Source organism: Salmo salar, chromosome 05 (genome assembly GCF_965601325.2).
Source record: "Salmo salar chromosome 05, fSalSal1, whole genome shotgun sequence".
NCBI classification, from domain to species: Eukaryota; Metazoa; Chordata; class Actinopteri; order Salmoniformes; family Salmonidae; genus Salmo; species Salmo salar.
Genome location: NC_138295.1, coordinates 93,776,986 through 93,803,325, shown reverse-complemented (window position 1 = coordinate 93,803,325; position 26,340 = coordinate 93,776,986). Strand labels below are relative to the sequence as shown.

Below are 26,340 nucleotides of genomic sequence, written 5' to 3'. Positions count from 1 at the left end.
TATAACCCAGTGTATTAAACTATAACCCAGTGTGTTAAACCCTGACCCAGTGTATTAAACCCTAACCCAGTGTATTAAACCCTAACCCAGTGTATTAAACGCTAACCCAGTGTATTAAACCTTAACCCAGTGTATTAAACCTTAACCTAGTGTATTAAACCTTAACCCAGTGTATTAAACCCTAACCCAGTGTATTAAACCCTAACCCAGTGTATTAAACCCTAACCCAGTGTGTTAAACTATAACCAGTGTGTTAAACTATAACCCAGTGTGTTAAACTATAACCCAGTGTGTTAAACTATAACCCAGTGTATTAAACCCTAACCCAGTGTATTAAACTATAACCCAGTGTGTTAAACCCTAACCCAGTGTATTAAACCTTAACCCAGTGTATTAAACCCTAACCCAGTGTATTAAACCCTAACCCAGTGTATTAAACCCTAACCCAGTGTATTAAACCCTAACCCAGTGTATTAAACCCTAACCCAGTGTGTTAAACCCTAACCCAGTGTGTTAAACCATAACCCAGTGTGTTAAACTATAACCGAGGGTGTTAAACTATAACCCAGTGTATTAAACCCTAACCCAGTGTATTAAACTATAACCCAGTGTATTAAACCTTAACCCACTGTGTTAAACTATAACCCTGCTCTCTCTCTCTCCCCCTAGTGGCCCTGTATGCCATCAGTGCTGTCTACTTTGCTGGAGTGATGGTCCGTCTGATGCTGACCCTGACCCCCGTAGTGTGTATGCTGTCAGCTATAGCCTTCTCCAGCGTGTTTGAACACTACCTAGGGGACGACATGAAGAGGGAGAGCCCTCCCATAGAGGACAGTAGTGATGAGGACGACAAGAGGAACTCTGGAAACCTCTATGATAAGGTATGAGGAATGACTAGAGGAACTCTGGAAACCTCTATGATAAGGTATGAGGATGGGTTCTAAATGGTACATTATTCCCTACATAGTCCACTTCTTTTGGCCAGAGCTTCAGTACCTTTAAATCCTTATCAACTGTAGTGCACTACGTTGCACTGCAGTAGTCAGAGCTTTGGTACCCTGTTTCATATGTAGTGCACTACTTTTGGACAGGGCCTTGATTCCCTATTTTGGACAGGGCCTTGACACCCTATTCCCTATTTTGGACAGGGCCTTGACACCCTATTCCCTATTTTGGACAGGGCCTTGACACCCTATTCCCTATTTTTGGACAGGGCCTTGACACCCTTCCTGTGCAGGGCATAGGGCATAGACCCACCCACTTGGCAGCCAGGCCCACCCACTGGGGAGTGAGGCCCAGCCAATCAGAATGAGTTTTTCTCCACAAAAGGTCTTTATTCCAGACAGAAATACTCCTCAGTTTCATCAGCTGTCTGGGTGGCTGGTCTCAGACCATCACGGAGGTGAAGAAGCCGGATGTGGAGGTCCTGGGCTGGCCTGGTTACAGTCTGTGGTTGTGAGGCCGGTTGGACTTACTGACAAATTCTCTAAAACGACGTTGGAATCGGCTTATGGTAGAGAAATGAACGTGCAGTTCTCTGGCAACAGCTCTCGTGGACATTCCTGCAGTCAGCATGCCAATTGCACGCTCCCTCAAAAGATGAGACATCTGTGGCATTGTGTTGTGGGACTAAACTGTATATTTTAGAGTGGCCTTTTAGTGTCCCCAGCACAAGGTGCACCTGTGTAATGATCATGCTATTTAATCAGCTTCTTGATATGCGGTGGATGGATTATATTGGCAAAGGAGAAATGCTCACTAACAGGGATGTAAACAATTTTGTGGCCAAAATTTGAGAGAAAAGCTTTTTGTGAGTGTGGAACATTTCTGGGATCTTTTATTTCAGCTCATGAAACATGGGACCAACACTTTACATGTTGCATTTATATTTTAGTTCAGTATACAGTGTACAGTTCAGTATAGTCAGTATACCGTTCAGTATAGTCAGTATTCAGTATAGTCAGTATACCGTTCAGTATAGTCAGTGTTCAGTATACCGTTCAGTGTATTCAGTATTACATTTTAGATTTACATTTTAGTCATTTAGCAGACGCTCTTATCCAGAGCGACTTACAAATTGGTGCATTCACCTATAATATCCAGTGGAACAACCACTTTACAATAGTATACCATTCAGTATAGTCAGTATTCAGTATACAGTTCAGTATTCAGTATACATTTCGGTATAGTCAGTATTCAGTTTAGTATAGTCAGTATTCAGTTTAGTATAGTCAGTATTCCGTTTAGTATAGTCAGTATTCAGTATACAGTTCAGTATAGTCAGTATACAGTTCAGTATCCAGTTCAGTATTCAGTGTATAGTCAGTATTCAGTATACATTTCGGTATAGTCAGTATTCAGTTTAGTATAGTCAGTATTCAGTTTAGTATAGTCAGTATTCAGTATACAGTTCAGTATACAGTTCAGTATTCAGTGTATAGTCAGTATTCAGTATACAGTTCGGTATAGTCAGTATACAGTTTAGTATAGTCAGTATACAGTTCAGTATACAGTTCAGTATTCAGTGTATATTCAGTATACAGTTCGGTATAGTCAGTATACAGTTCAGTATAGTCAGTATACAGTTCAGTATTCAGTATACAGTTCAGTATAGTCAGTATACAGTTCAGTATAGTCAGTATTCAGTTCAGTATAGTCATTATTCAGTATACAGTTCGGTATAGTCAGTATTCACTGTATAGTCAGTATACAGTTCAGTATAGTCACTATTCAGTTCAGTATACAGTTCAGTATAGTCAGTATAAAGTTCAGTATAGTCAGTATACAGTTCAGTACAGTCAGTATTCAGTATACAGTTCAATATAGTCAGTATTCCGTATACAGTTCAATATAGTCAGTTTTCAGTATACAGTTCAGTATAGTCAGTATACAGTTCAGTATTCAGTGTATAGTCAGTATTCAGTATACAGTTCAGTATAGTCAGTATTCAGTATACAGTTCTGTATAGTCAGTATTCACTGTATTGTCAGTATACAGTTCAGCATAGTCAGTATTCAGTATACAGTTCAGTATAGTCAGTATTCACTGTATAGTCAGTATACAGTTCAGTATAGTCAGTATTCACTGTATAGTCAGTATACAGTTCAGCATAGTCATTATACAGTTCGGTATAGTCAGTATTCAGTATACAGTTCAGTATAGTCAGTATTCACTGTATAGTCAGTATACAGTTCTGTATAGTCAGTATTCAGTATACAGCTCGGTACAGTTCAGTATAGTCAGTATACAATTCGGTATATTCAGTATTCAGTTCAGTATAGTCAGTATTCAGTATACAGTTGTCACGTTCTCGATCTTCAAATTCCCTGTCATATATGAGCCAAGGCGCAGCGTGCCGGTAATTCCACATCTTTATTTGAAGAAAACCGAACCAAAACAATAAACAGGTAAACAGCAAGAAACGTAACGCAGCTGTGGCGTACACACACGGAAATAATAATAACCCACAAACACAGGTGGGGAAAAGGCTGCCTAAGTATGATTCCTAGGAACCATACTCGGCCCAAAACAAAGAAATCCAACATAGACATACAACACATAGAATGCCCACCCCATGTCACACCCTGACCTAACCAAACAGAGAAAAACGACTCTCTCAGGTCAGGGCGTGACAACAGTTCAGTATAGTCAGTATTCAGTTTAGTATATTCAGTATACAGATCAGTATAGTCAGTATTCACAACACAGTTCATTAGCCGTGTCTGAATACTGGCTTAGGAAAACCAACAAAAACCCTGAAATCTCCATCCCTAACTTTCCGCCAAGATAGAACTGCCAAAGGGGGCGGTGTTGCAATCTACTGCAGAGAGAGCCTGTAGAGTTCTATCTTACTTTCCAGGTCTGTACCCAAACAATTCGAGCTTCTACTTCTAAAAATTCACCTTTCCAGAAACAAGTCTCTCACTGTTGCCGCTTGCTATATACCACCCTCTGCCCCCAGCTGTGCCCTCGACACCATATGTGAATTGATTGCCCCCCATCTATCTTCTGAGCTCGTGCAACTGGGTGACCTAAACTGGGACATTTTTAACACCCCGGCCATCCTACAATCTAAGCTTGATGCCCTCAATCTCACACAAATTATCAATGAACCTACCAGGTACAACCCCAAATCCGTAAACACGGGCACCCTCATAGATATCATCCTAACTAACTCGCTCTCCAAATACACCTCTGCTGTTTTCAATCAAGATCTCAGCGATCACTGCCTCATTGCCTGCATCCGTAATGGGTCTGCGATCAAACGACCACCCCTCATCACTGTCAAACGCTCCCTCAAACACTTCTGCGAGCAGGCCTTTCTAATCGACCTGGCCGGGGTATCCTGGAATGACATTGACCTCATCCCGTCAGTAGAGGATGCCTGGTTATTCTTTAAAAGTGCCTTCCTCACCATCTTAAATAAGCATGCCCCATTCAAAAAATGTAGAACTAGGAATAGATATAGTCCTTGGTTCACTCCAGACCTGTCTGCCCTTGACCAGCACAAAAACATCCTGTGGTGTTCTGCATTAGCATGGAATAGCCCCCGTGATATGCAACTTTTCAGGGAAGTTAGGAAGAAATATACACAGGCAGTTAGGAAAGCTAAGACTATCTTTTTCAAACAGAAATTTGCATCCTGTAGTACAAACTCCAAAAAGTTCTGGGACACTGTAAAGTCCATGGAGAATAAGAGCACCGCCTCCCAGCTGCCCACTGCTCTGAGGATAGGAAACTCTGTCACCACCGATAAGCCTACTATAATTGAGAATTTCAATAAGCATTTCTCTACTGCTTTCCACCTGGCTACCCCTACCCCGGTCAACTGCCCGGCACCCTCCACAGCAACCCGCCAAAGCCCCCACCATTTCTCCTTCACCCAAATCCAGATAGCTGATGTTCTGAAAGAGCTGCAAAATCTGGACCCCTACAAATCAGCCGGGGTAGACAATCTGGACCCTCTCTTTCTAAAATGATCTGCCGAAATTGTTGCAACCCCTATTACTAGCCTGTTCTCTCTTTTGTATCGTCTGAGATTCCCAAAGATTGGAAAGCTGCCGCAGTCATCCCCCTCTTCAAAGGGGGTGACACTCTAGACCCAAACTGCTACAGACCTATATCTATCCTACCCTGTCTTTCTAAGGTCTTCGAAAGCCAAGTCAACAAACAGATTACCGACCATTTCGAATCCCACCGTACCTTCTCCACTATGCAATCTGGTTTCAGAGCTGGTCATGGGTGCACCTCAGCCACGCTCAAGGTCCTAAACGACATCATAACCGCCATCGATAAGAGACATTACTGTGCAGCCGTATTCATCGACCTGGCCAAGGCTTTCGACTCTGTCAATCACCACATTCTTATTGGCATACTCGATAGCCTTCGTTTCTCAAATGATTGCCTCGCCTGGTTTACCAACTACTTCTCAGACAGAGTTCAGTGTGTCAAATCAGAGGGCCTGTTGTCCGGACCTCTGGCAGTCTCTATGAGGGTGCCACAGGGTTCAATTCTCGGGCCGACTCTCTTCTCTGTATACATCAATGATACATCTTGCTACTGGTGATTCTCTGATCCACCTCTACGCAGACGACACCATTCTGTATACCTCTGGCCCCTCTTTGGGTACTGTGTTAACTAACCTCCAGACAAGCTTCAATGCCATACAACTCTCCTTCCGTGGCCTCCAACTGCTCTTAAATGCAAGTAAAATTAAATGCATGCCATTCAATCAATCACTGCCCGCACCTGCTCGCCCGTCCAGCATCACTACTCTGGACGGTTCTGACTTAGAATATGTGGACAACTACAAATACCTAGGTGTCTGGTTAGACTGTATACTCTCCTTCCAGACTCACATTAAGCATCTCCAATCCAAAATTAAATCTAGAATTGGCTTCCTATTTCGCAACAAAGCATCCTTCACTCATGCTGCCAAACATACCCTCGTAAAACTGACCATCCTACCGATCCTCGACTTCGGCGATGTCATCTATAAAATAGCCTCCAACACTCTACTCAACAAATTGGATGCAGTCTATCACAGTGCCATCCGTTTTGTCACCAAAGCCCCATACACTACCCACCACTGCGACCTGTACGCTCTCGTTGGTTGGCCCTCGCTTCATACTCTTCGCCAAACCCACTGGCTACAAACCCACTTATCTACAAGTCTCTGCTGGGTAAAGCCCCGCCTTATCTCAGCTCACTGATCACCATAGCAGCACCCACTCGTAGCACGCGCTCCAGCAGGTATATATCACTAGTCACCTCCAAAGCCAATTCCTCCAGTTTAGTATAGTCAGTATACAGTATTCAGTTTAGTCAGTATTCAGTATACAGTTCGGTATAGTCAGTATACCGTTCAGTGTACAGTTCAGAAACCAAGGATAGATGGCAGCATTTGTGCAAAACTGAAAGCACGAACCACGGCATTTAACCATGCCAAGGTGACTGGGAATATGGTCGAATACAAACAATGTAGTTATTACTTCCGTAAGGCAATCAAACAGGCAAAACGTCAGTACAGAGACAAAGTGGAGTCGCAATTCAACTGCTCAGACACGAGATGTATGTGGCAGGGTCTACAGACAACACGGCCTACAAAGGGAAAACCAGCCATGTCGTGGACACTAACGTCTTGCTTCCAGACAAGCTGAACACCTTCTTCCCCCGCTTTCAGTTTAACACAGTGCCACCGACGCAGCCCGCTACCAAGGACTGTGGGCTCACCTTCTCCATGGCCGATGTGAGAAAGACATTTAAACGTGTTAACCCTCACAAGGCTGCCCGCCCAGACAGCATCCCTAGCCGCGTCCTCAGAGCATGTGCATACCAGCTGGCTGGTGTGTTTACAGACATATTCAATTAATCCCTATCCCAGTCTGTTATCCACACTTGCTTCAAGATGTCCACCATTGTTCCTGTACCTAAGAAGGCAAAGATAACTGAACTAAATGACTATCGCCCCGCAGCACTCACTTCTGTCACCATGAAGTGCTTTGAGAGACTAGTCAAGGATCATATCACCTCCACCTTACCTGACACCCTAGACCCACTTCAATTTGCTTACCGCCCCAATAGATCTGTGCGTGCTCAGCCCCCTCCTGTACTCCCTGTTCACACACGACTGCATGGCCACGCACACCTCCAACTCAATCATCAAGTTTGCAGACGACACTACAGTGGTAGGCTTGATTACCAACAATGACGAGACGGCCTACAGGGAGGAGGTGAGGGGCCTCGGAGTGTGGTGTCAGGAAAATAACCTCTCACTCAACGTCAACAAAACAAAGGAGCTGATCGTGGACTTCAGGAAACAGCAGAGGGAGCAGCCCCCTATCCACATCAACGGGACTGCAGTGGAGAAGTTGGAAAGCTTCAAGTTCCTCGGCGTACACATCGCTAACGATCTGAAATGGTCCACCCACACAGACAGCGTGGTGAAGAAGGTGCAGCAGCGCCTCTTCAACCTCAGGAGGCTGAAGAAATTTGGCTTGTCACCAAAAACACTCACAAACTTCTACAGATGCACAATCAAGAGCATCCTGTCGGGCTGTATCACCGCCTGGTACGGCAACTGCTCTGCCAACAACTAAGGCTCTTCAGAGGGTAGTGAGGTCTGCACAACGCATCACCGGAGGCAAACTACCTGCCCTCCATGACACCTACAGCAGCCGATGTTATAGGAAGGCAAAAAAGATCATCAAGGACATAACCACCCGAGCCACTGCCTGTTCACCCCGCTATCATCCTGAAGGCGAGGTCAGTACAGGTGCATCAAAGCTGGGACAGAGAGACTGAAAAACAGCTTCTATCTCAAGGCCATCAGACTGTTAAATATCCATCACTAGTCGGCTACCACCCAGTTACACAACCCTGCACCTTAGAGGCTGCTGCCCTATATACATAGACATGGAATCACTTTCCACTTTAAATAATGGAACACTAGTCGCTTTAATACTGTTTACATACTGTTAATAATTTACTCATTTCATATGTATATACTGTATTCTATTCTACTGTATTTTATTCAATGTCACTCCGACATTGCTCGTCCTAATATTTATACATTTCTTAATACCATTTTTTTACTTTTAGAAACACTAGGAACACAAGCATTTCACTACACCCACAATAACATCTGTTAAATATGTGTATGGACCAATAACATCTGCTAAATATGTGTATGGACCAATAACATCTGCTAAATATGTGAATGGACCAATAACATCTGTTAAATATGTGTATGGACCAATAACATCTGTTAAATATGGGTATGGACCAATAACATCTGTTAAATATGTGTATGGACCAATAACATCTGTTAAATATGTGTATGGACCAATAACATCTGTTAAATATGTGACCAATAACATCTGTTAAATATGTGACCAATAACATCTGTTAAATATGTGACCAATAACATCTGTTAAATATGTGTATGGACCAATAACATCTGCTAAATATGTGTATGGACCAATAACATCTGCTAAATATGTGTATGGACCAATAACATCTGTTAAATATGTGTATGGACCAATAACATCCTCTCTGGGACATGTGGGACACACTATTCAACAGCCAGTGAAATAGCAGGGCGGCAAATTCAAAACAACAAAAATCTCATAATTCAAATTTCTCAAACATACAACTATTATTTCCCATTTTAAAGATACGCTTCTCGTTAATCCAACCACATTGTCCGATTTCAAAAAGGTTTTACGGCGAAAGCATAACATTAGATTATGTTTGGACAGCGCCGAGACAAGAAAAACCACACAGCCATTTTCCAAGCAAGGAGAGGCGTCACAAAAACCAGAAATACAGCTAAAATTAATCCACTAACCTTTGATGATCTTCATCAGACGACACTCCCAGGACTCAATGTTACACAATACATGTATGTTTTGTTCGATAAAGTTCATATTTATGTCCAAAAACCCCATTTTACATTGGCGCGTGATGTTTTGCCTCCCAAAACATCCGGTGAATGAGCACATCAATTTACAAAAATACTCATCATAAACGTTGATAAGATTTACAACGGTTATTGAAAGAATTATAGATACACTTCTTCTTAATGCAACCGCTGTGTCAGATTTCAAAATAGCTTTACGGCGAAAGCACATTGTTCAATATTCTGAGTACAGAGCTCAGCCATCAAAGCAAGCTATACAGTTACCCGCCAAGTTCTGGAGTCAACAAAACTCAGAAATAGTATTATAAATCTTCACTTACCTTTGCTGATCTTTGCCGGAATGCGCAGGACTCCCACCCAAATGTTCATTTTGTTCGATAAACTCCATATTTATGTCCAAATACCTCCGTTTTGTTCACGCGTTCAGATCACTATTCCAAAGGCAAAATGCGCGAGCGCAAAACCCGAGACGGAAAGTCAAAAGGTTCCATTACCATTCGTAGAAACATGTCAAACGATGTTTACAATCAATCCTTAGGGTCTTTTTAACATAAATCTTCGATAATATTCCAAGCAGACAATAGCGTATTCATTACAGAGGAAAAAGAAGGAACGGTGCGCCTGCATGACCGCGCAGTAAATAACTCATTGGCCTCATGCTTGAGTCAGCTCTTATTCTCTCCCCAGTAACAGTAGAAGCATGAAACAAGGTTCTAAATACTGTTGACATCTAGTGGAAGCCTTAGGAAGTGCAAAATGACCCCACAGACACTAGTTTGGATAGGCAATCACTTCCTGGTTGGATTTTTTCTCAGGTTTTTGCCTGCCATATGAGTTCTGTTATACTCACAGACATCATTCAAACAGTTTTAGAAACTTCAGAGTGTTTTCTATCCAAATCTACTAATAATATGCATATCCTACCTTCTGGTCCCGAGTAGCAGGCAGTTTAATTTGGGCACGTCATTCATCTGAATTTCCGAATACTGCCCCCGTCACTAAAAAGTTAAATATGTGTATGGACCAATAACATCTGTTAAATATGTGTATGGACCAATAACATTTGATTTGATTTCAAGTACACTACTGGTTTAGATTTTGTTTACTCATTTCTTTGTCGAGACAATTGATGGCGATCTCATTTTGGTGTTTGCAAGAGCTGGTGACGTTTTCCTGATACCATATCTATGGATGTGTCTTCCCACAAACGAATTGTCTATATTTTTTGTGTCACTGCATGAGAAGAGGGATTTGTGGTTGTGATATTTGAGGAAATGTACCGTATTTGCAGGAGTTTTAGTCATGTGTGACTTCTATGTGTGTTCCTGTCTCCCTCTGCAGGCAGGGAAGGTTCGTAAGCACGTCTCAGAGCAGGAGAAGACAGAGGAAGGTCTGGGACCCAACATTAAGAGTATCGTCACCATGTTGATGCTGATGCTGCTCATGATGTTCGCTGTCCACTGCACCTGGGTTACTAGTAACGCCTACTCCAGCCCTAGTGTTGTACTGGCCTCTTATAACAACGATGGGTAAGACCACACACACTGATCACTCTCTTCAGTTGATTAGTTTCCTCTGGAACTGTCGTTTCCTAATGTGTTTCTCTCTCTCGCTGTTTCTCTCTCGCTGTTTCTCTCTCACGCTCTCTCTCGCTCTCTCTCTCTCGCTGTTTCTCTCTCGCTGTTTCTCTCTCTCGCTGTTTCTCTCTCTCGCTGTTTCTCTCTCTCGCTGTTTCTCTCTCGCTTTCTCTCTCTCTTGCTGTTTCTGTCTCTCTTGCTGTGTCTCTCTCTCTTGCTGTGTCTCTCTCTCTTGCTGTTTCTCTCTCGCTCTCTCTCTCTCTCGCTGTTTCTCTCTCGCTGTTTCTCTCTCTCTCTCTCTCTCTCTCTCTCACCAAACCACAGAAGATAAGAAGCTTTATGGGATCGCTAGGAACTTGTAAACAATGACCCATTCCTTAAATGAGTTCTCTCTCTGTGTTTCTCTCCGCTCTTCTCTACCCAGGTCGAGGAATATTCTAGATGATTTCCGCGAGGCCTACTATTGGCTAAGGCAGAACACAGAGGAGCAGGCCAGAGTGATGTCGTGGTGGGACTATGGTTACCAGATAGCAGGGATGGCCAACCGGACCACGCTGGTGGACAACAACACCTGGAACAACAGTCATATAGCACTGGTAAAGACTCCTACCCTATTGTGATGGTGGAGTATGGAGGGAGCTGTTGTCACTTCTCAAGGGGATATGTTCTGTGGTGGACTGGGATGTTGTGTCTTCCATAGACTCCTGGTATGTCTGCTCCCAGACACAAGGACAGTGTGTTCTGGAACTGTTGTTTAAACAATATGATCAGTATTTATCACCTCTCACTATATAAAAGGGGACATGGAAACATTTATTCTTTGAGTTGTTCCCTGTGAAATCACAGAGAGAGAGATCTCCCCTGCAGCTGCTTGGATCCATCTCCCATCAATTATTGGATCTTGATCACACAGTCAATGAATGAATCAAACTTTATTTTAAAGTGCATTTCGTATTAGTCTCACAATCGATCAATCAATCAAAACAGTAAATGTATTAATTCATCTAAAATGTAATCAATTTCATGTCGGTCTTAAATTTCAACATAGTTTGAAGGAGGCAAGCAAAAGAAGAATGTGTCTCTGGCGCCACCATGTGGACATGTGCTATTCATCCTTTCTCTTTCTCTTCCTCTCTCTCTCTGTCACTCTCGCTCTCTCTCTCCCCCTCCTCTCTGTCTCTCTCTCCCTCCCCCTCCTCTCTCTCTCTCTCTCTCCCTCCCCCTCCTCTCTCTCTCTCTCTCTCTCCCTCCCCCTCCTCTCTCTCTTTCTCTCTGTCTCTCTCTCTCTGTGTGTTCAGGTGGGCAAGGCCATGTCGTCCAATGAGAGTGCAGCGTATGAGATCATGAGGGCTTTGGATGTGGACTACGTGCTTATTATTTTTGGAGGCGTGATTGGCTACTCTGGTGACGACATCAACAAGTTCCTGTGGATGGTGCGGATCGCAGAGGGAGAGCATCCCAAAGAGATCAGGGTGAGGAGGACTTTAGTGTAATGGTGGGGTGATGCTTCCACTGTTAGCTACAGAGGGAGAGCATCCCAAAGAGATCAGGGTGAGGAGAACTTTAGTGTAGTGGTGGGGTGATGCTTCCACTGTTAGCTACAGAGGGAGAGCATCCCAAAGAGATCAGGGTGAGAGACGGCAGCCTTTAACCCATCATGTTTTAAAAAAACACAAGTATTGGTGAGCTGTAACACCCACTGTGAGCTATAGAAGGATCGCAGGGTGAGGTGAGGTAAACTGAGCTATGGAAGGATCGCAGTGTGAGGTGAGGTAAACTGAGCTATGGAAGGATTGCAGGGTGAGGTAAACTGAGCTATGGAAGGATTGCAGGGTGAGGTAAACAGAGCTATGGAAGGATTGCAGGGTGAGGTAAACTGAGCTATGGAAGGATCGCAGGGTGAGGTAAACTGAGCTATGGAAGGATTGCAGGGTGAGGTAAACTGAGCTATGGAAGGATTGCAGGGTGAGGTAAACTGAGCTATGGAAGGATTGCAGGGTGAGGTAAACTGAGCTATGGAAGGATTGCAGGGTGAGGTAAACTGAGCTATGGAAGGATTGCAGGGTGAGGTAAACTGAGCTATGGAAGGATTGCAGGGTGAGGTAAACTGAGCTATGGAAGGATTGCAGGGTGAGGTAAACTGAGCTATAGAAGAATTGCAGGGTGAGGTGAGGTAAACTGAGCTATGGAAGAATTGCAGGGTGAGGTGAGGTAAACTGAGCTATGGAAGGATTGCAGGGTGAGGTAAACTGAGCTATGGAAGGATTGCAGGGTGAGGTAAACTGAGCTATGGAAGGATTGCAGGGTGAGGTAAACTGAGCTATGGAAGGATTGCAGGGTGAGGTAAACTGAGCTATGGAAGGATCGCAGGGTGAGGTGAGGTAAACTGAGCTATGGAAGGATTGCAGGGTGAGGTACACTGAGCTATGGAAGGATTGCAGGGTGAGGTGAGGTAAACTGAGCTATGGAAGGATCGCAGGGTGAGGTGAGGTAAACTGAGCTATGGAAGGATCGCAGGGTGAGGTGAGGTAAACTGAGCTATAGAAGGATTGCAGGGCAGGGTGAGGTAAACTGACCTATTGAAAGATCACAGGGTGAGATACACTGTGAGCTATATAAGGATCGCAGGGTGAAGTGAGGTAAACTGAGCTATGGAAGGATCGCAGGGTGAGGTGAGGTAAACTGAGCTATGGAAGGATCGCAGGGTGAGGTGAGGTCAACTGAGCTATGGAAGGATCACAGGGTGAGGTAAACTGAGCTATGGAAGGATCGCAGTGTGAGGTGAGGTAAACTGAGCTATGGAAGGATCGCAGTGTGAGGTGAGGTAAACTGAGCTATGGAAGGATCGCAGGGTGAGGTGAGGTCAACTGAGCTATGGAAGGATCACAGGGTGAGGTAAACTGAGCTATGGAAGGATCGCAGGGTGAGGTGAGGTAAACTGAGCTCGATAAGGATCGCAGGGTGAGGTAAACTGAGCTATGGAAGGATCGCAGGGTGAGGTGAACTGAGCTCTATAAGGATCGCTGGATGAGGTCAACTGAGCTATATAAGGATCGCAGGGTGAAGTGAGGTAAACTGACCTATTGAAGGATCACAGGGTGAGGTAAACTGACCTATTGAAGGATCGCAGGGTGAGGTAAACTGAGCTCTAGAAGGATCACAGGGTGAGGTAAACTGACCTATTGAAGGATCACAGGGTGAGGTAAACTGAGTTTTAAGAGGATCACAGGGTGAGGTAAACTGAGCTCTAGAAGGATCACAGGGTGAGGTAAACTGATCTCTAGAAGGATCACAGGGCAGGGTGAGGTAAACTGAGCTCTAGAAGGATTGCAGGGCAGGGTGAGGTGAGGTAAACTGAGCTCGAGAAGGACTGCAGGGCAGGGTGAGGTAAACTGAGCTCTAGAAGGATCGCAGGGCAGGGTGAGGTAAACTGAGCTCTAGAAGGATCACAGGGCAGGGTGAGATAAACTGAGCTATAGAAGGATCACAGGGCAGGGTGAGGAAACTGAGCTCTAGAAGGATCGGTGGGGAGGGTGAGGTGAGGTTATACCAAATACTTGGAAAGTTGTCCACTTACATATGATGTGAAGTCAAAGAATATGATTCAAATGATATGGTTGTCTTCTTGTCAATAGCTTTGTCCTGATGTAGTGCATAAAGACTATGTTAAATACCAACAAATACATTGGTTAAAAACAGCATGAGTCTAAAGCGTTTCTGTACTCAGGATGAGAGGACTAAACTGTCTGTCTGTTCCCTCCTCAGGATGAGAGGACTAAACTGTCTGTCTGTCTGTTCCCTCCTCCGGATGAGAGGACTAAACTGTCTGTCTCTCCCCTCCTCAGGATGAGAGGACTAAACTGTCTGTCTGTTCCCTCCTCAGGATGAGAGGACTAAACTGTCTGTCTGTCTCTCCCCTCCTCAGGATGAGAGGACTAAACTGTCTGTCTGTTCCCTCCTCAGGATGAGAGGACTAAACTGTCTGTCTGTTCCCTCCTCAGGATGAGAGGACTAAACTGTCTGTTTGTTCCCTCCTCAGGATGAGAGGACTAAACTGTCTGTTCCCTCCTCAGGATGAGAGGACTAAACTGTCTGTCTGTTCCCTCCTCAGGATGAGAGGACTAAACTGTCTGTCTGTTCCCTCCTCCGGATGAGAGGACTAAACTGTCTGTCTGTTCCCTCCTCAGGATGAGAGGACTAAACTGTCTGTCTGTTGTTCCCTCCTCAGGATGAGAGGACTAAACTGTCTGTCTGTTCCCTCCTCAGGATGAGAGGACTAAACTGTCTGTCTGTTGTTCCCTCCTCAGGATGAGAGGACTAAACTGTCTGTCTGTCTCTCCCCTCCTCAGGATGAGAGTACTAAACTGTCTGTCTGTCTCTCCCCTCCTCAGGATGAGAGGACTAAACTGTCTGTCTGTTCCCTCCTCAGGATGAGAGGACTAAACTGTCTGTCTGTCTGTTCCCTCCTCAGGATGAGAGGACTAAACTGTCTGTCTGTCTGTTCCCTCCTCAGGATGAGAGGACTAAACTGTCTGTCTGTTCCCTCCTCAGGATGAGAGGACTAAACTGTCTGTCTGTCTGTTCCCTCCTCAGGATGAGAGGACTAAACTGTCTGTCTGTCTGTTCCCTCCTCAGGATGAGAGGACTAAACTGTCTGTCTGTCTGCTCCCTCCTCAGGATGAGAGGACTAAACTGTCTGTCTGTTCCCTCCTCAGGATGAGAGGACTAAACTGTCTGTCTGTCTGTTCCCTCCTCAGGATGAGAGGACTAAACTGTCTGTCTGTTCCCTCCTCAGGATGAGAGGACTAAACTGTCTGTCTGTTCCCTCCTCAGGATGAGAGGACTAAACTGTCTGTCACTCCCCTCCTCAGGATGAGAGTACTAAACTGTCTGTCTGTCTGTCCCCTCCTCATGATGAGAGGACTAAACTGTCTGTCTGTTCCCTCCTCAGGATAAGAGGACTAAACTGTCTGTCTGTCTGTTCCCTCCTCAGGATGAGAGGACTAAACTGTCTGTCTGTTCCCTCCTCAGGATGAGAGTACTAAACTGTCTGTCTGTTCCCTCATCAGGATGAGAGGACTAAACTGTCTGTCTGTTCCCTCCTCAGGAGAGTGACTACTTCACCCCCCAGGGAGAGTTTAGGGTGGACAAAGCGGGGTCTCCCATCCTGCTCAACTGTCTGATGTATAAGATGTCATACTACCGCTTCGGAGAGATGCAGGTTAGAGATGTTCAACTCTGTGTGCACTTACAGACCGCCCCTAACTGGAGACCTCTGCCTGTAACTTGGACTGTGAACTAATGCATCCATGTACTGTCACTTCACAGGGATGTCAAGCCCTGACACAGCTCCTCTAGTTTACTTCACAGGGATGTCAAGCCCTGACACAGCTCCTCTAGTTTACTTCACAGGGATGTCAAGCCCTGACACAGCTCCTCTAGTTTACCTCACAGGGATGTCAAGCCCTTACAAAGCTCCTCTAGTTTACTTCACAGGGATGTCAAGCCCTGACACAGCTCCTCTAGTTTACTTCACAGGGATGTCAAGCCCTGACACAGCTCCTCTAGTTTACTTCACAGGGATGTCAAGCCCTGACAATGCTCCTCTAGTTTACTTCACAGGGATGTCAAGCCCTGACACAGCTCCTCTAGTTTACTTCACAGGGATGTCAAGCCCTGACACTTGTCCTCTAGTTTACTTCACAGGGATGTCAAGCCCTGACAAAGCTCCTCTAGTTTACTTCACAGGGATGTCAAGCCCTGACAAAGCTCCTCTAGTTTACTTCACAGGGATGTCAAGCCCTGACACAGCTCCTCTAGTTTACTTCACAGGGATGTCAAGCCCTGACACTTGTCCTCTAGTTTACTTCACAGGGATGTCAAGCCCTGACACCTCTCCTCTAGTTTACTTCACAGGGATGTCAAGCCCTGACAAAGCTCCTCTAGTTTACTTCACAGTGATGTCAAGCCCTGACACAGCTCCTCTAGTTTACTTCACAGGGATGTCAAGCCCTGACACAGCTCCTCTAGTTTACTTCACAGGGATGTCAAGCCCTGACACTTGTCCTCTAGTTTACTTCACAGGGATGTCAAGCCCTGACACAGCTCCTCTAGTTTACTTCACAGAGATGTCAAGCCCTGACACAGCTCCTCTAGTTTACTTCACAGGGATGACAAGCCCTGACACAGCTCTTCTAGTTTACTTCACAGGGATGTCAAGCCCTGACACTTGTCCTCTAGTTTACTTCACAGGGATGTCAAGCCCTGACACTTGTCCTCTAGTTTACTTCACAGGGATGTCAAGCCCTGACACAGCTCCTCTAGTTCACTTCACAGGGATGTCAAGCCCTGACACAGCTCCTCTAGTTTACTTCACAGGGATGTCAAGCCCTGACACAGCTCCTCTAGTTTACTTCACAGGGATGTCAAGCCCTGACACAGCTCCTCTAGTTTACTTCACAGGGATGTCAAGCCCTGACACAGCTCCTCTAGTTTACTTCACAGGGATGTCAAGCCCTGACACTTGTCCTCTAGTTTACTTCACAGGGATGTCAAGCCCTGACACAGCTCCTCTAGTTTACTTCACAGAGATGTCAAGCCCTGACATAGCTCCTCTAGTTTACTTCACAGGGATGACAAGCCCTGACACAGCTCTTCTAGTTTACTTCACAGGGATGTCAAGCCCTGACACTTGTCCTCTAGTTTACTTCACAGGGATGTCAAGCCCTGACACTTGTCCTCTAGTTTACTTCACAGGGATGTCAAGCCCTGACACAGCTCCTCTAGTTCACTTCACAGGGATGTCAAGCCCTGACACAGCTCCTCTAGTTTACTTCACAGGGATGTCAAGCCCTGACACAGCTCCTCTAGTTTACTTCACAGGGATGTCAAGCCCTGACACAGCTCCTCTAGTTTACTTCACAGGGATGTCAAGCCCTGACACAGCTCCTCTAGTTTACTTCACAGGGATGTCAAGCCCTGACACTTGTCCTCTAGTTTACTTCACAGGGATGTCAAGCCCTGACACTTGTCCTCTAGTTTACTTCACAGGGATGACAAGCCCTGACACAGCTCCTCTAGTTTACTTCACAGGGATGTCAAGCCCTGACACAGCTCCTCTAGTTTACTTCACAGGGATGTCAAGCCCTGACACAGCTCCTCTAGTTTACTTCACAGGGATGTCAAGCCCTGACACAGCTCCTCTAGTTTACTTCACAGTGATGTCAAGCCCTGACACTTGTCCTCTAGTTTACTGTCAAACACTGACTCCACCTGTCCGTCTCTCCTCTCCCCAGTTGGACTTCCGGACGCCGCCGGGTTTCGACCGGACGCGTAACGCTGAGATCGGTAACAAGGACATCGAGCTGAAACACCTGGAAGAGGCGTTCACCTCAGAACACTGGCTGGTCCGGATCTATAAGGTCAAGAAGGAGGAGAACAGGGACCCCCTGGAGCACAGCCCCCGCAGCAGCAGCAGCAGACAGAAGTACACTTCTAAAAAGGTACAGGAACATCCAGACTTCTCTCTTCTCAATTGGAGAGCGCTGGTGAATGATTCTGCTGTCCCTGTCCTGAATCTATTACCCCCTCCCTTCATCCTTGTCCCTGTCCTGAATCTATTACCCCTCCCTTCATCCTTGTCCCTGTCCAGAATCTATTACCCCTCCCTTCATCCTTGTCCCTGTCCTGAATCTATTACCCCTCCCTTCATCCTTGTCCCTGTCCTGAATCTATTACCCCTCCCTTCATCCTTGTCCCTGTCCTGAATCTATTACCCCTCCCTTCATCCTTGTCCCTGTCCTGAATCTATTACCCCTCCCTTCATCCTTGTCCCTGTCCTGAATCTATTACCCCTCCCTTCATCCTTGTCCCTGTCCTGAATCTATTACCCCTCCCTTCATCCTTGTCCCTGTCCTGAATCTATTACCCCTCCCTTCATCCTTGTCCCTGTCCTGAATCTATTACCCCTCCCTTCATCCTTGTCCCTGTCCTGAATCTATTACCCCTCCCTTCATCCTTGTCCCTGTCCTGAATCTATTACCCCTCCCTTCATCCTTGTCCCTGTCCTGAATCTATTACCCCTCCCTTCATCCTTGTCCCTGTCCTGAATCTATTACCCCTCCCTTCATCCTTGTCCCTGTTCTGAATCTATTACCCATCCCTTCATCCTTGTCCCTGTCCTGAATCTATTACCCCTCCCTTCATCCTTGTCCCTGTCCTGAATCTATTACCCCTCCCTTCATCCTTGTCCCTGTCCTGAATCTATTACCCATCCCTTCATCCTTGGCCCTGTCCTGAATCACCTATCCTAACCTCTTCATCCTTGCACCCTAGATCATGTTTATCCATCTAAAAGAATGTGACATTAATAATAAATTAGGCTAAAATTCCATCTAACCAATCAGAGTGCTAAATGCCTAGGGTTAACCTATCAGAGCGCTAGATGCCTAGGGTTAACTTATCAGAGTGCTAGATGCCTAGGGTTAACTTATCAGAGTGCTAGATGCCTAGGGTTAACTTATCAGAGTGCTAGATGCCTAGGGTTAACTTATCAGAGCGCTAGATGCCTAGGGTTAACTTATCAGAGCGCTAGATGCCTAGGGTTAACTTATCAGAGTGCTAAATGTCTAGGGTTAACTTATCAGAGTGCTAAACGTCTAGGGTTAACTTATCAGAGTGCTAAATGTCTAGGGTTAACTTATCAGAGTGCTAAATGTCTAGGGTTAACCTATCAGAGTGCTAAATGTCTAGGGTTAACTTATCAGAGTGCTAAATGTCTAGGGTTAACTTATCAGAGTGCTAAATGTCTAGGGTTAACCTATCAGAGTGCTAAATGTCTAGGGTTAACCTATCAGAGTGCTAAATGTCTAGGGTTAACCTATCAGAGTGCTAAATGTCTAGGGTTAACTTATCAGAGTGCTAAATGTCTAGGGTTAACCTATCAGAGTGCTAAATGTCTAGGGTTAACCTATCAGAGTGCTAAATGTCTAGGGTTAACCTATCAGAGTGCTAAATGTCTAGGGTTAACCTATCAGAGTGCTAAATGTCTAGGGTTAACCTATCAGAGTGCTAAATGTCTAGGGTTAACCTATCAGAGTGCTAAATGTCTAGGGTTAGAGGGCTATAGGTTTTCTGGACTGATCTACTGTGTCATCTAAATGTTATTATGATTTCATTTCTTCAGACAGCGAAGAGGAAGCGTGGTCATGTGAAGAACAAACTTGCCCTCAAGAAAGGCAAGAAACTGAACAACAAAAAATCAGTTTAACCATAAAAAAACGACCTCAAAGGCGCCACGAGAGAGAGAGAGAGAGAGAGAGAGAGAGAGAGAGAGAGAGAGAGAGAGAGAGAGAGAGGTGTACAAATCATTCAAAACGCAAACAAGCAAGTAATCCACCAATCAAGCAGAAGAATAACGAACACCAACCAACCAACCAACGGTCTGGAGAGACCTGTTACCTGGACGACCAGGTCTATGATGATCATCGTGGTTACTGGAGGTTCTATGATAACCCTTCTGTTGACCTCTGTTGGGGGTGTCGTCTACTTCCGATGACCTCCCTCTGTCGGTTCGCTTTTAACCTGAAGAACTGAACTTTGACCTATTGACCTTTCGACGACCTTAGAATTGTTTTTATTTTATTTTTTTGTACTTGAATATTGTTGTGAGGAGAGGAGGAGAGGAGAGGAGGGGAGGAGAGGAGGGGAGGCGAGAGGGGAGGCGAGAGGGGAGGAGAGAGGGGAGGAGGGGAGGAGAGAGGGGAGGAGAGGAGGAGAGAGGAGGAGAGAGGAGGAGAGAGGAGAGGAGAGGAGAGGAGAGGAGAGGAGAGGAGAGGAGAGGAGAGGAGAGGAGACATTGTAAAGTTACACCACTCCAGGGCATGACAGGCAGAGGATACATTCCAAATGGAGAAAAAAAAGTCTGTGTGATTCAAATTGGCACGTTATTGCCTATATAGGGCACTACTTTTGAACAGGACCCATAGGGAATAGGGTGCCATTTGAGTCACACAAAAAACAATTATGGGGGAAAAACTAACTAACAAAACAACTACACTAATATCAAAATCATTCAAATCTAAACTGACTTGGAATCAGTCAGTGGCACCAAAGACATTCTGTACTATTTCAGGGTGTGAACTAAACTAGTTACCTTTATAAAAACACATGAAAGAGGAGTTTTGAGAGGAGTTTTGATGTAATGTGGAGTCAGACGGTTTAGTTCCTGGTGCATGATCAGTTATTGTTTGGTAGCTACCACCCATCTGTCTCAATTGATTTGGTCTCATGTTCGACCTGGTGTCGATCTATCACACTATGGCCATGTCAAATAAACACTTCGTTTTTTTAATCCCACTAAATTTCCTGTAACAATCAATCAAATGTATTCATAAAGCCCTTCTTACATCAGCTGATGTCACAAAGTGCTGTACAGAAACCCAGCCTAAAACCCCCAAACAGCAAGCAATGCAGGTGTAGAAGCACGGTGGCTAGGAAAAACTCCCTAGAAAGGCCAGAACCTAGGAAGAAACCTGGAGAGGAACCAGGCTATGAGGGTAACAATACATCTTGTAGTTCTTGGAGAATAGAAATACAACAAGGACTTGATGATACGTTAGATGTAGTTTGTTATTTTTAATTTCCTTATGAGATTGTCTGGGCTTAGATGCTCTTAGTACGGCTGAAACATCTGTTCTTCTAGGTGTTTGAACAAGCTGCACTGAAACAGCCTAAAATGCTAAGATTGTCCATTTTGTCCTGATGCACTTTAGCCACAACGGTACTTCTCCTTGTCCTATAGCCACCCTTCTGTTTTTAAAGGTAACAAGTAGAATGCATTCTCTGGTACATAAGTGGTTCTTTTCAGGAATTTACCTCTATGGTTTAACTACACTCACGTCTAATCTAATCCAGTCCCTCAAAGTGTAATCCCCCTGCAATCCCTTGGTCTTTATTTGTCATGATGACTGGTCAGTTTTGACCAGTCATCTACAGTATATAGTGGTTCTGGTTTTCACCCTGCTTGTGTTTCCGTTCAGGTAGAACCTTACGCTCAGTCTGTGTAAAAAAGAGATGACTGTATTGGCCTTAACAGCTTACCATGAGAAACCCATATCAACGTGTCAAGACTCTGTCACAAAGAGCGCTCTATTCCCTATGTAGTGCACTACCTTTTGACCAGAATTTTATGGGCCCTGGTCAAAAGTAGGGTACTAAATAGGGAATAGGGTGCTATTTTGGATGCAGCCTCTCTCTAGGGTATTTATTACATGAACGATGGAGGCTAATGGAGAAAAAGTAGCGTCCTATTAGGAATGAAATGCAGAAACGGTAGACTTTTTTTCTTAATATAAACAGTTTATTCCATCAATTGTAATGACATGGATGCTGGTGGGGTGTGAGAATGAAAGATACCTTTTTTTGAATTAAAGAGGATGCATTAAATTGGCTCTGTGTGTTGTTTTGTCAAAACTCTTCCTCTCGATCCCAACACAGCTTTTTGTCTTGTCACGGAAGATTCCAAATGTACTTGTGTGTGTCTGTTAAGATCCACTAGATGGCAGCACTCACCGCCAGTTAGTGTCAGTTAACTGTAGAGATATTTTACAACATGTCTGCATGAGATTCAGTACTAGAATCAGTTATATTCTTGAGACCTGAGAAGAGCTACTTTCATTTGTGTTTTCTACCGACCTCTCAACATCTCTCCTCAAACCCAGTCGTCAGTAGTCCCAAATCCAAATGTAATATCATTCTCTGGTTCACTATTGTTTCACTTAACTGAGACAATAGTGAACGAGAGAGATAGTATTCACGGTGGTTTCCAGGCTAAATCCCCATCCCACACCACAGACAGCCTGCCAACAACAGAACAACAACAGATGGTGATGAGATATTTATTCATCAAATACATGGTAGACATGGTAAGCCCTGCCCCTGGCTGTCCCATGTCTTAGACTACTTTCTAAGTCAAGTGTTGCATAGGTTCTACACAGGTGATTCTACATCCCAAATGGCATCCTATTCCCTACATAGTGCACTACTTTAGACCAGGGCTGGCATCCTATTCCCTACATAGTGCACTACTTTAGACCAGGCCTGGCACCCTATTCCCTACATAGTGCACTACTTTAGACCAGAGCCCTGTGGGGAATAGGGAGCCATTTGGGACACACCCAAAGTGTTTTGGTCAAAGCTCAGTGACTGATCACGTACGCAGTGTTACACTTCACATTCATACTCAAAAAGTGACTGATCTCATACTGAGAGGACAGAGGAGTTAAGAGCTGTTCACACCACTCAGCCAAACTGAACTGGTTCCACAGAGGAGTTAAGAGCTGTTCACACCACTCAGCCAAACTGGACTGGACTGGTTCCACAGAGGAGTTAAGAGCTGTTCACACCACTCAGCCAAACTGGACTGGACTGGTTCCACATCTACTATAGTTGCTGGAAAGAACCATGTGAAAGGAAAGTGAATTCAGCAGGTTGGTTCTGCTTGGCACGATAGTGTGAAAAGGTTCATAGATTCTCAACATACCCATATTACTGATAAAATGACCTCTATAGCTCTTACTGCCATGCTCCTGTCTACAAAGAGTACATGCTAAGTGGGATCCTTGGGACGTCCAACTCTGACGTCACCTCATTGAAGTTCAAATGTAAAACGACCACCAGGTTGACCATCACAATCCTCTGTCTCTATATCAGACCACCAGGTTGACCATCACAATACTCTGTCTCTATAAAAAAAAGAGACCCATGTCCCATTGAAGATGGACAGTGGGATTCCTACCCCAGAGTGTGAATGGTTGGAACGTGGCAGAACTTGAAGACAGTGGGATTCCTACCCCAAAGCGGGAATGGTTGTAGTCTTTTATTCCAGTTGTGTGGAGAGCTACCTACAGCCTGAGAGATACCTACAGCCTGAGAGATACCTACAGCTTGAGAGATACCTACAGCCTGAGAGATACCTACAGCCTGAGAGATACCTACAGCCTGAGAGACACCTACAGCCTGAGAGATACCTACAGCCTGAGAGATACCTACAGCCTGAGAGATACCTACAGCCTGAGAGATACCTACAGCCTGAGAGACACCTACAGCCTGAGAGATACCTACAGCCTGAGAGATACCTACAGCCTGAGAGATACCTACAGCCTGAGTGACACCTACAGCCTGAGAGATACCTACAGCCTGAGAGACACCTACAGCCTGAGAGATACCTACAGCCTGAGAGATACCTACAGCCTGAGAGATACCTACAGCCTGAGAGCCAACTGTGACTATGGTCCTACTAGATAATAAACAGATATGTATAGCCAACTAGGAGACTAAAACAATTTGGCATGGGTCCTCAGATCCTCAAAAAGTTCTACAGCTGCACCATCGAGAGCATCCTGACCGGTTGCGTCACCGCCTGGTATGGCAACTGCTCGGCATCTGACCGTAAGGCGCTACAGAGGGTAGTGCATACAGGGGGACAAGCTTCCTGCCGTCCAGGACCTATACAATAGGAGGTGTCAGAGGAAAGCCCATTATATTGTCAGAGACTCCAGTCACCCGAGTTATAGACTGTTCTCTCTGCTACCGTACAGCAAGCCGTACTGGAGCGCCAAGTCTAGGACCAAAAGGCTCCTTAACAGCTTCTACCCCCAAGCCATAAGACTGCTGAACAATTAATCAAATGGCCACCGGACTATTTTAAATTGACCCCCCCCCCCCCCATTTGTTTTGTACACTGCTGCTACTCGCTGTTTATTATCTATGCATAGTCACTTCACCCCTACCTATATGTACAAATGACCTCTAACCTGTACCCCTGCACACTGACTCGGTACCGGTACCTCCTGTATATAGCCTCCACACTGACTCTGTACCGGTACCCCCCTGTATATAGTCTCCATATTGACTCTGTACCGTAACACCCTGTATATAGCCTCCACATTGACTCTGTACCGTAACACCCTGTATATAGCCTCCACATTGACTCTGTACCGTAACACCCTGTATAGAGCCTCCACATTGACTCTGTACCGTAACACCCTGTATATAGCCTCCACATTGACTCTGTACCGTAACACCCTGTATATAGCCTCCACATTGACTCTGTACCGTAACACCCTGTATAGAGCCTCCACATTGACTCTGTACCGTAACACCCTGTATATAGCCTCCACATTGACTCTGTACCGTAACACCCTGTATATAGCCTCCACATTGACTCTGTACCGTAACACCCTGTATATAGCCTCCACATTGACTCTGTACCGTAACACCCTGTATATAGCCTCCACATTGACTCTGTACCGTAACACCCTGTACAGAGCCTTCACATTGACTCTGTACCGTAACACCCTGTATATAGCCTCCACATTGACTCTGTACCGTAACACCCTGTATATAGCCTCCACATTGACTCTGTACCGGTACCCCCTGTATATAGCCTCCACATTGACTCTGTACCGTAACACCCTGTATATAGCCTCCACATTGACTCTGTACCAGTACCCCCTGTATAGAGCCTCCACATTGACTCTGTACCGTAACACCCTGTATATAGCCTCCACATTGACTCTGTACCGTAACACCCTGTATATAGCCTCCACATTGACTCTGTACCGTAACACCCTGTATATAGCCTCCACATTGACTCTGTACCGTAACACCCTGTATATAGCCTCCACATTGACTCTGTACCGTAACACCCTGTATAGAGCCTCCACATTGACTCTGTACCGTAACACCCTGTATATAGCCTCCACATTGACTCTGTACCGTAACACCCTGTATATAGCCTCCACATTGACTCTGTACCGTAACACCCTGTATATAGCCTCCACATTGACTCTGTACCGTAACACCCTGTATATAGCCTCCACATTGACTCTGTACCGTAACACCCTGTATATAGCCTCCACATTGACTCTGTACCGTAACACCCTGTATATAGCATCGTTATTGTTATGTTATTGTGTTACTTCTTATTATTTCTTACTTTAGTTTATTTGGTAAATATTTTCTTCTTCTTGAACTGCACTATTAGTTAGAGCCTGTAAGTAAGCATTTCACAGTAAGGCCTATACCTGTTGAATTCGTCGCATGTGACAAATAAAGTTTTATTTTATTTTATTTGACAACCACAACACACACCTCCCCACCCCCCCACCCCACCCCCCCACACACACCTCTACCATCACACACACATGCACACACACACACACACCACCCCCTCACCATATGTGTTTTCTCTCCTGGTTTCATTAGCATATCTGCTATGACTCAGGGGAAGGAAAAGGAGACCATCCTCGTTAGTAATTCATGCTGTCCTAATTACTGAGAGGACTAATTGTCTGTGAGGCTCAGGTTAGCATAAAGTCAGAAACTTCTTCATTATCATTCAATTAAACAGACTTTACGAAGCAAAAAAAATTCAAAAATTTACGTCGACTATTTCATATCAATGTGGAGAATCTGCTCAGTTTGTTCTGGAATATTAAAGACATAAATAAACGTTTTCAGGAATGTTTAGCTTTCAATAAACAATTGATCGTAAAGAAGAAATATTTAGTCTGACTTCCTTCAGCACTCTACACACAGTATCCAGTGGTACAACTAACTACAGTATTCCCATGCTTCACTAAGCCTGCTCGACGGGACGCTGCCAGTCAGCCAATTATATGCTACTTTCAATCTTAATGCGATTACTTTGGATTAAAACAAGATATTAAAGCCTAAAACGCCATTAAACAGCTAATTAAACTCTGGAATGTGATTAAAGAACTTTAAATCAGAGAGTTGACAAGCTTTCAGTCAGTCACCTCTTATCAACCGTAGACTGTC

At 44.9% G+C, this 26,340-nt stretch overlaps 1 protein-coding gene across 2 annotated transcripts in view; it reads left to right on the top strand.

The window, feature by feature from the left end:
• The window catches only part of LOC106606144 (dolichyl-diphosphooligosaccharide--protein glycosyltransferase subunit STT3B), a 92,260-nt gene extending 70,318 nt beyond the window's left edge, over positions 1-21,942 (top strand). For both annotated transcript variants that reach the window (XM_082975986.1, XM_082975987.1), the window contains 7 exons: positions 670-881; positions 10,262-10,449; positions 10,922-11,093; positions 11,796-11,969; positions 15,605-15,718; positions 17,793-17,999; positions 19,682-21,942. In XM_082975986.1, the coding sequence (XP_082832112.1) occupies positions 670-881; positions 10,262-10,449; positions 10,922-11,093; positions 11,796-11,969; positions 15,605-15,718; positions 17,793-17,999; positions 19,682-19,765 (1,151 nt within the window). In that variant the 3' untranslated portion in view covers positions 19,766-21,942. The remainder of the gene's footprint in view (positions 1-669; positions 882-10,261; positions 10,450-10,921; positions 11,094-11,795; positions 11,970-15,604; positions 15,719-17,792; positions 18,000-19,681) is intronic.
• Positions 21,943-26,340: the final 4,398 nt, after the last annotated feature.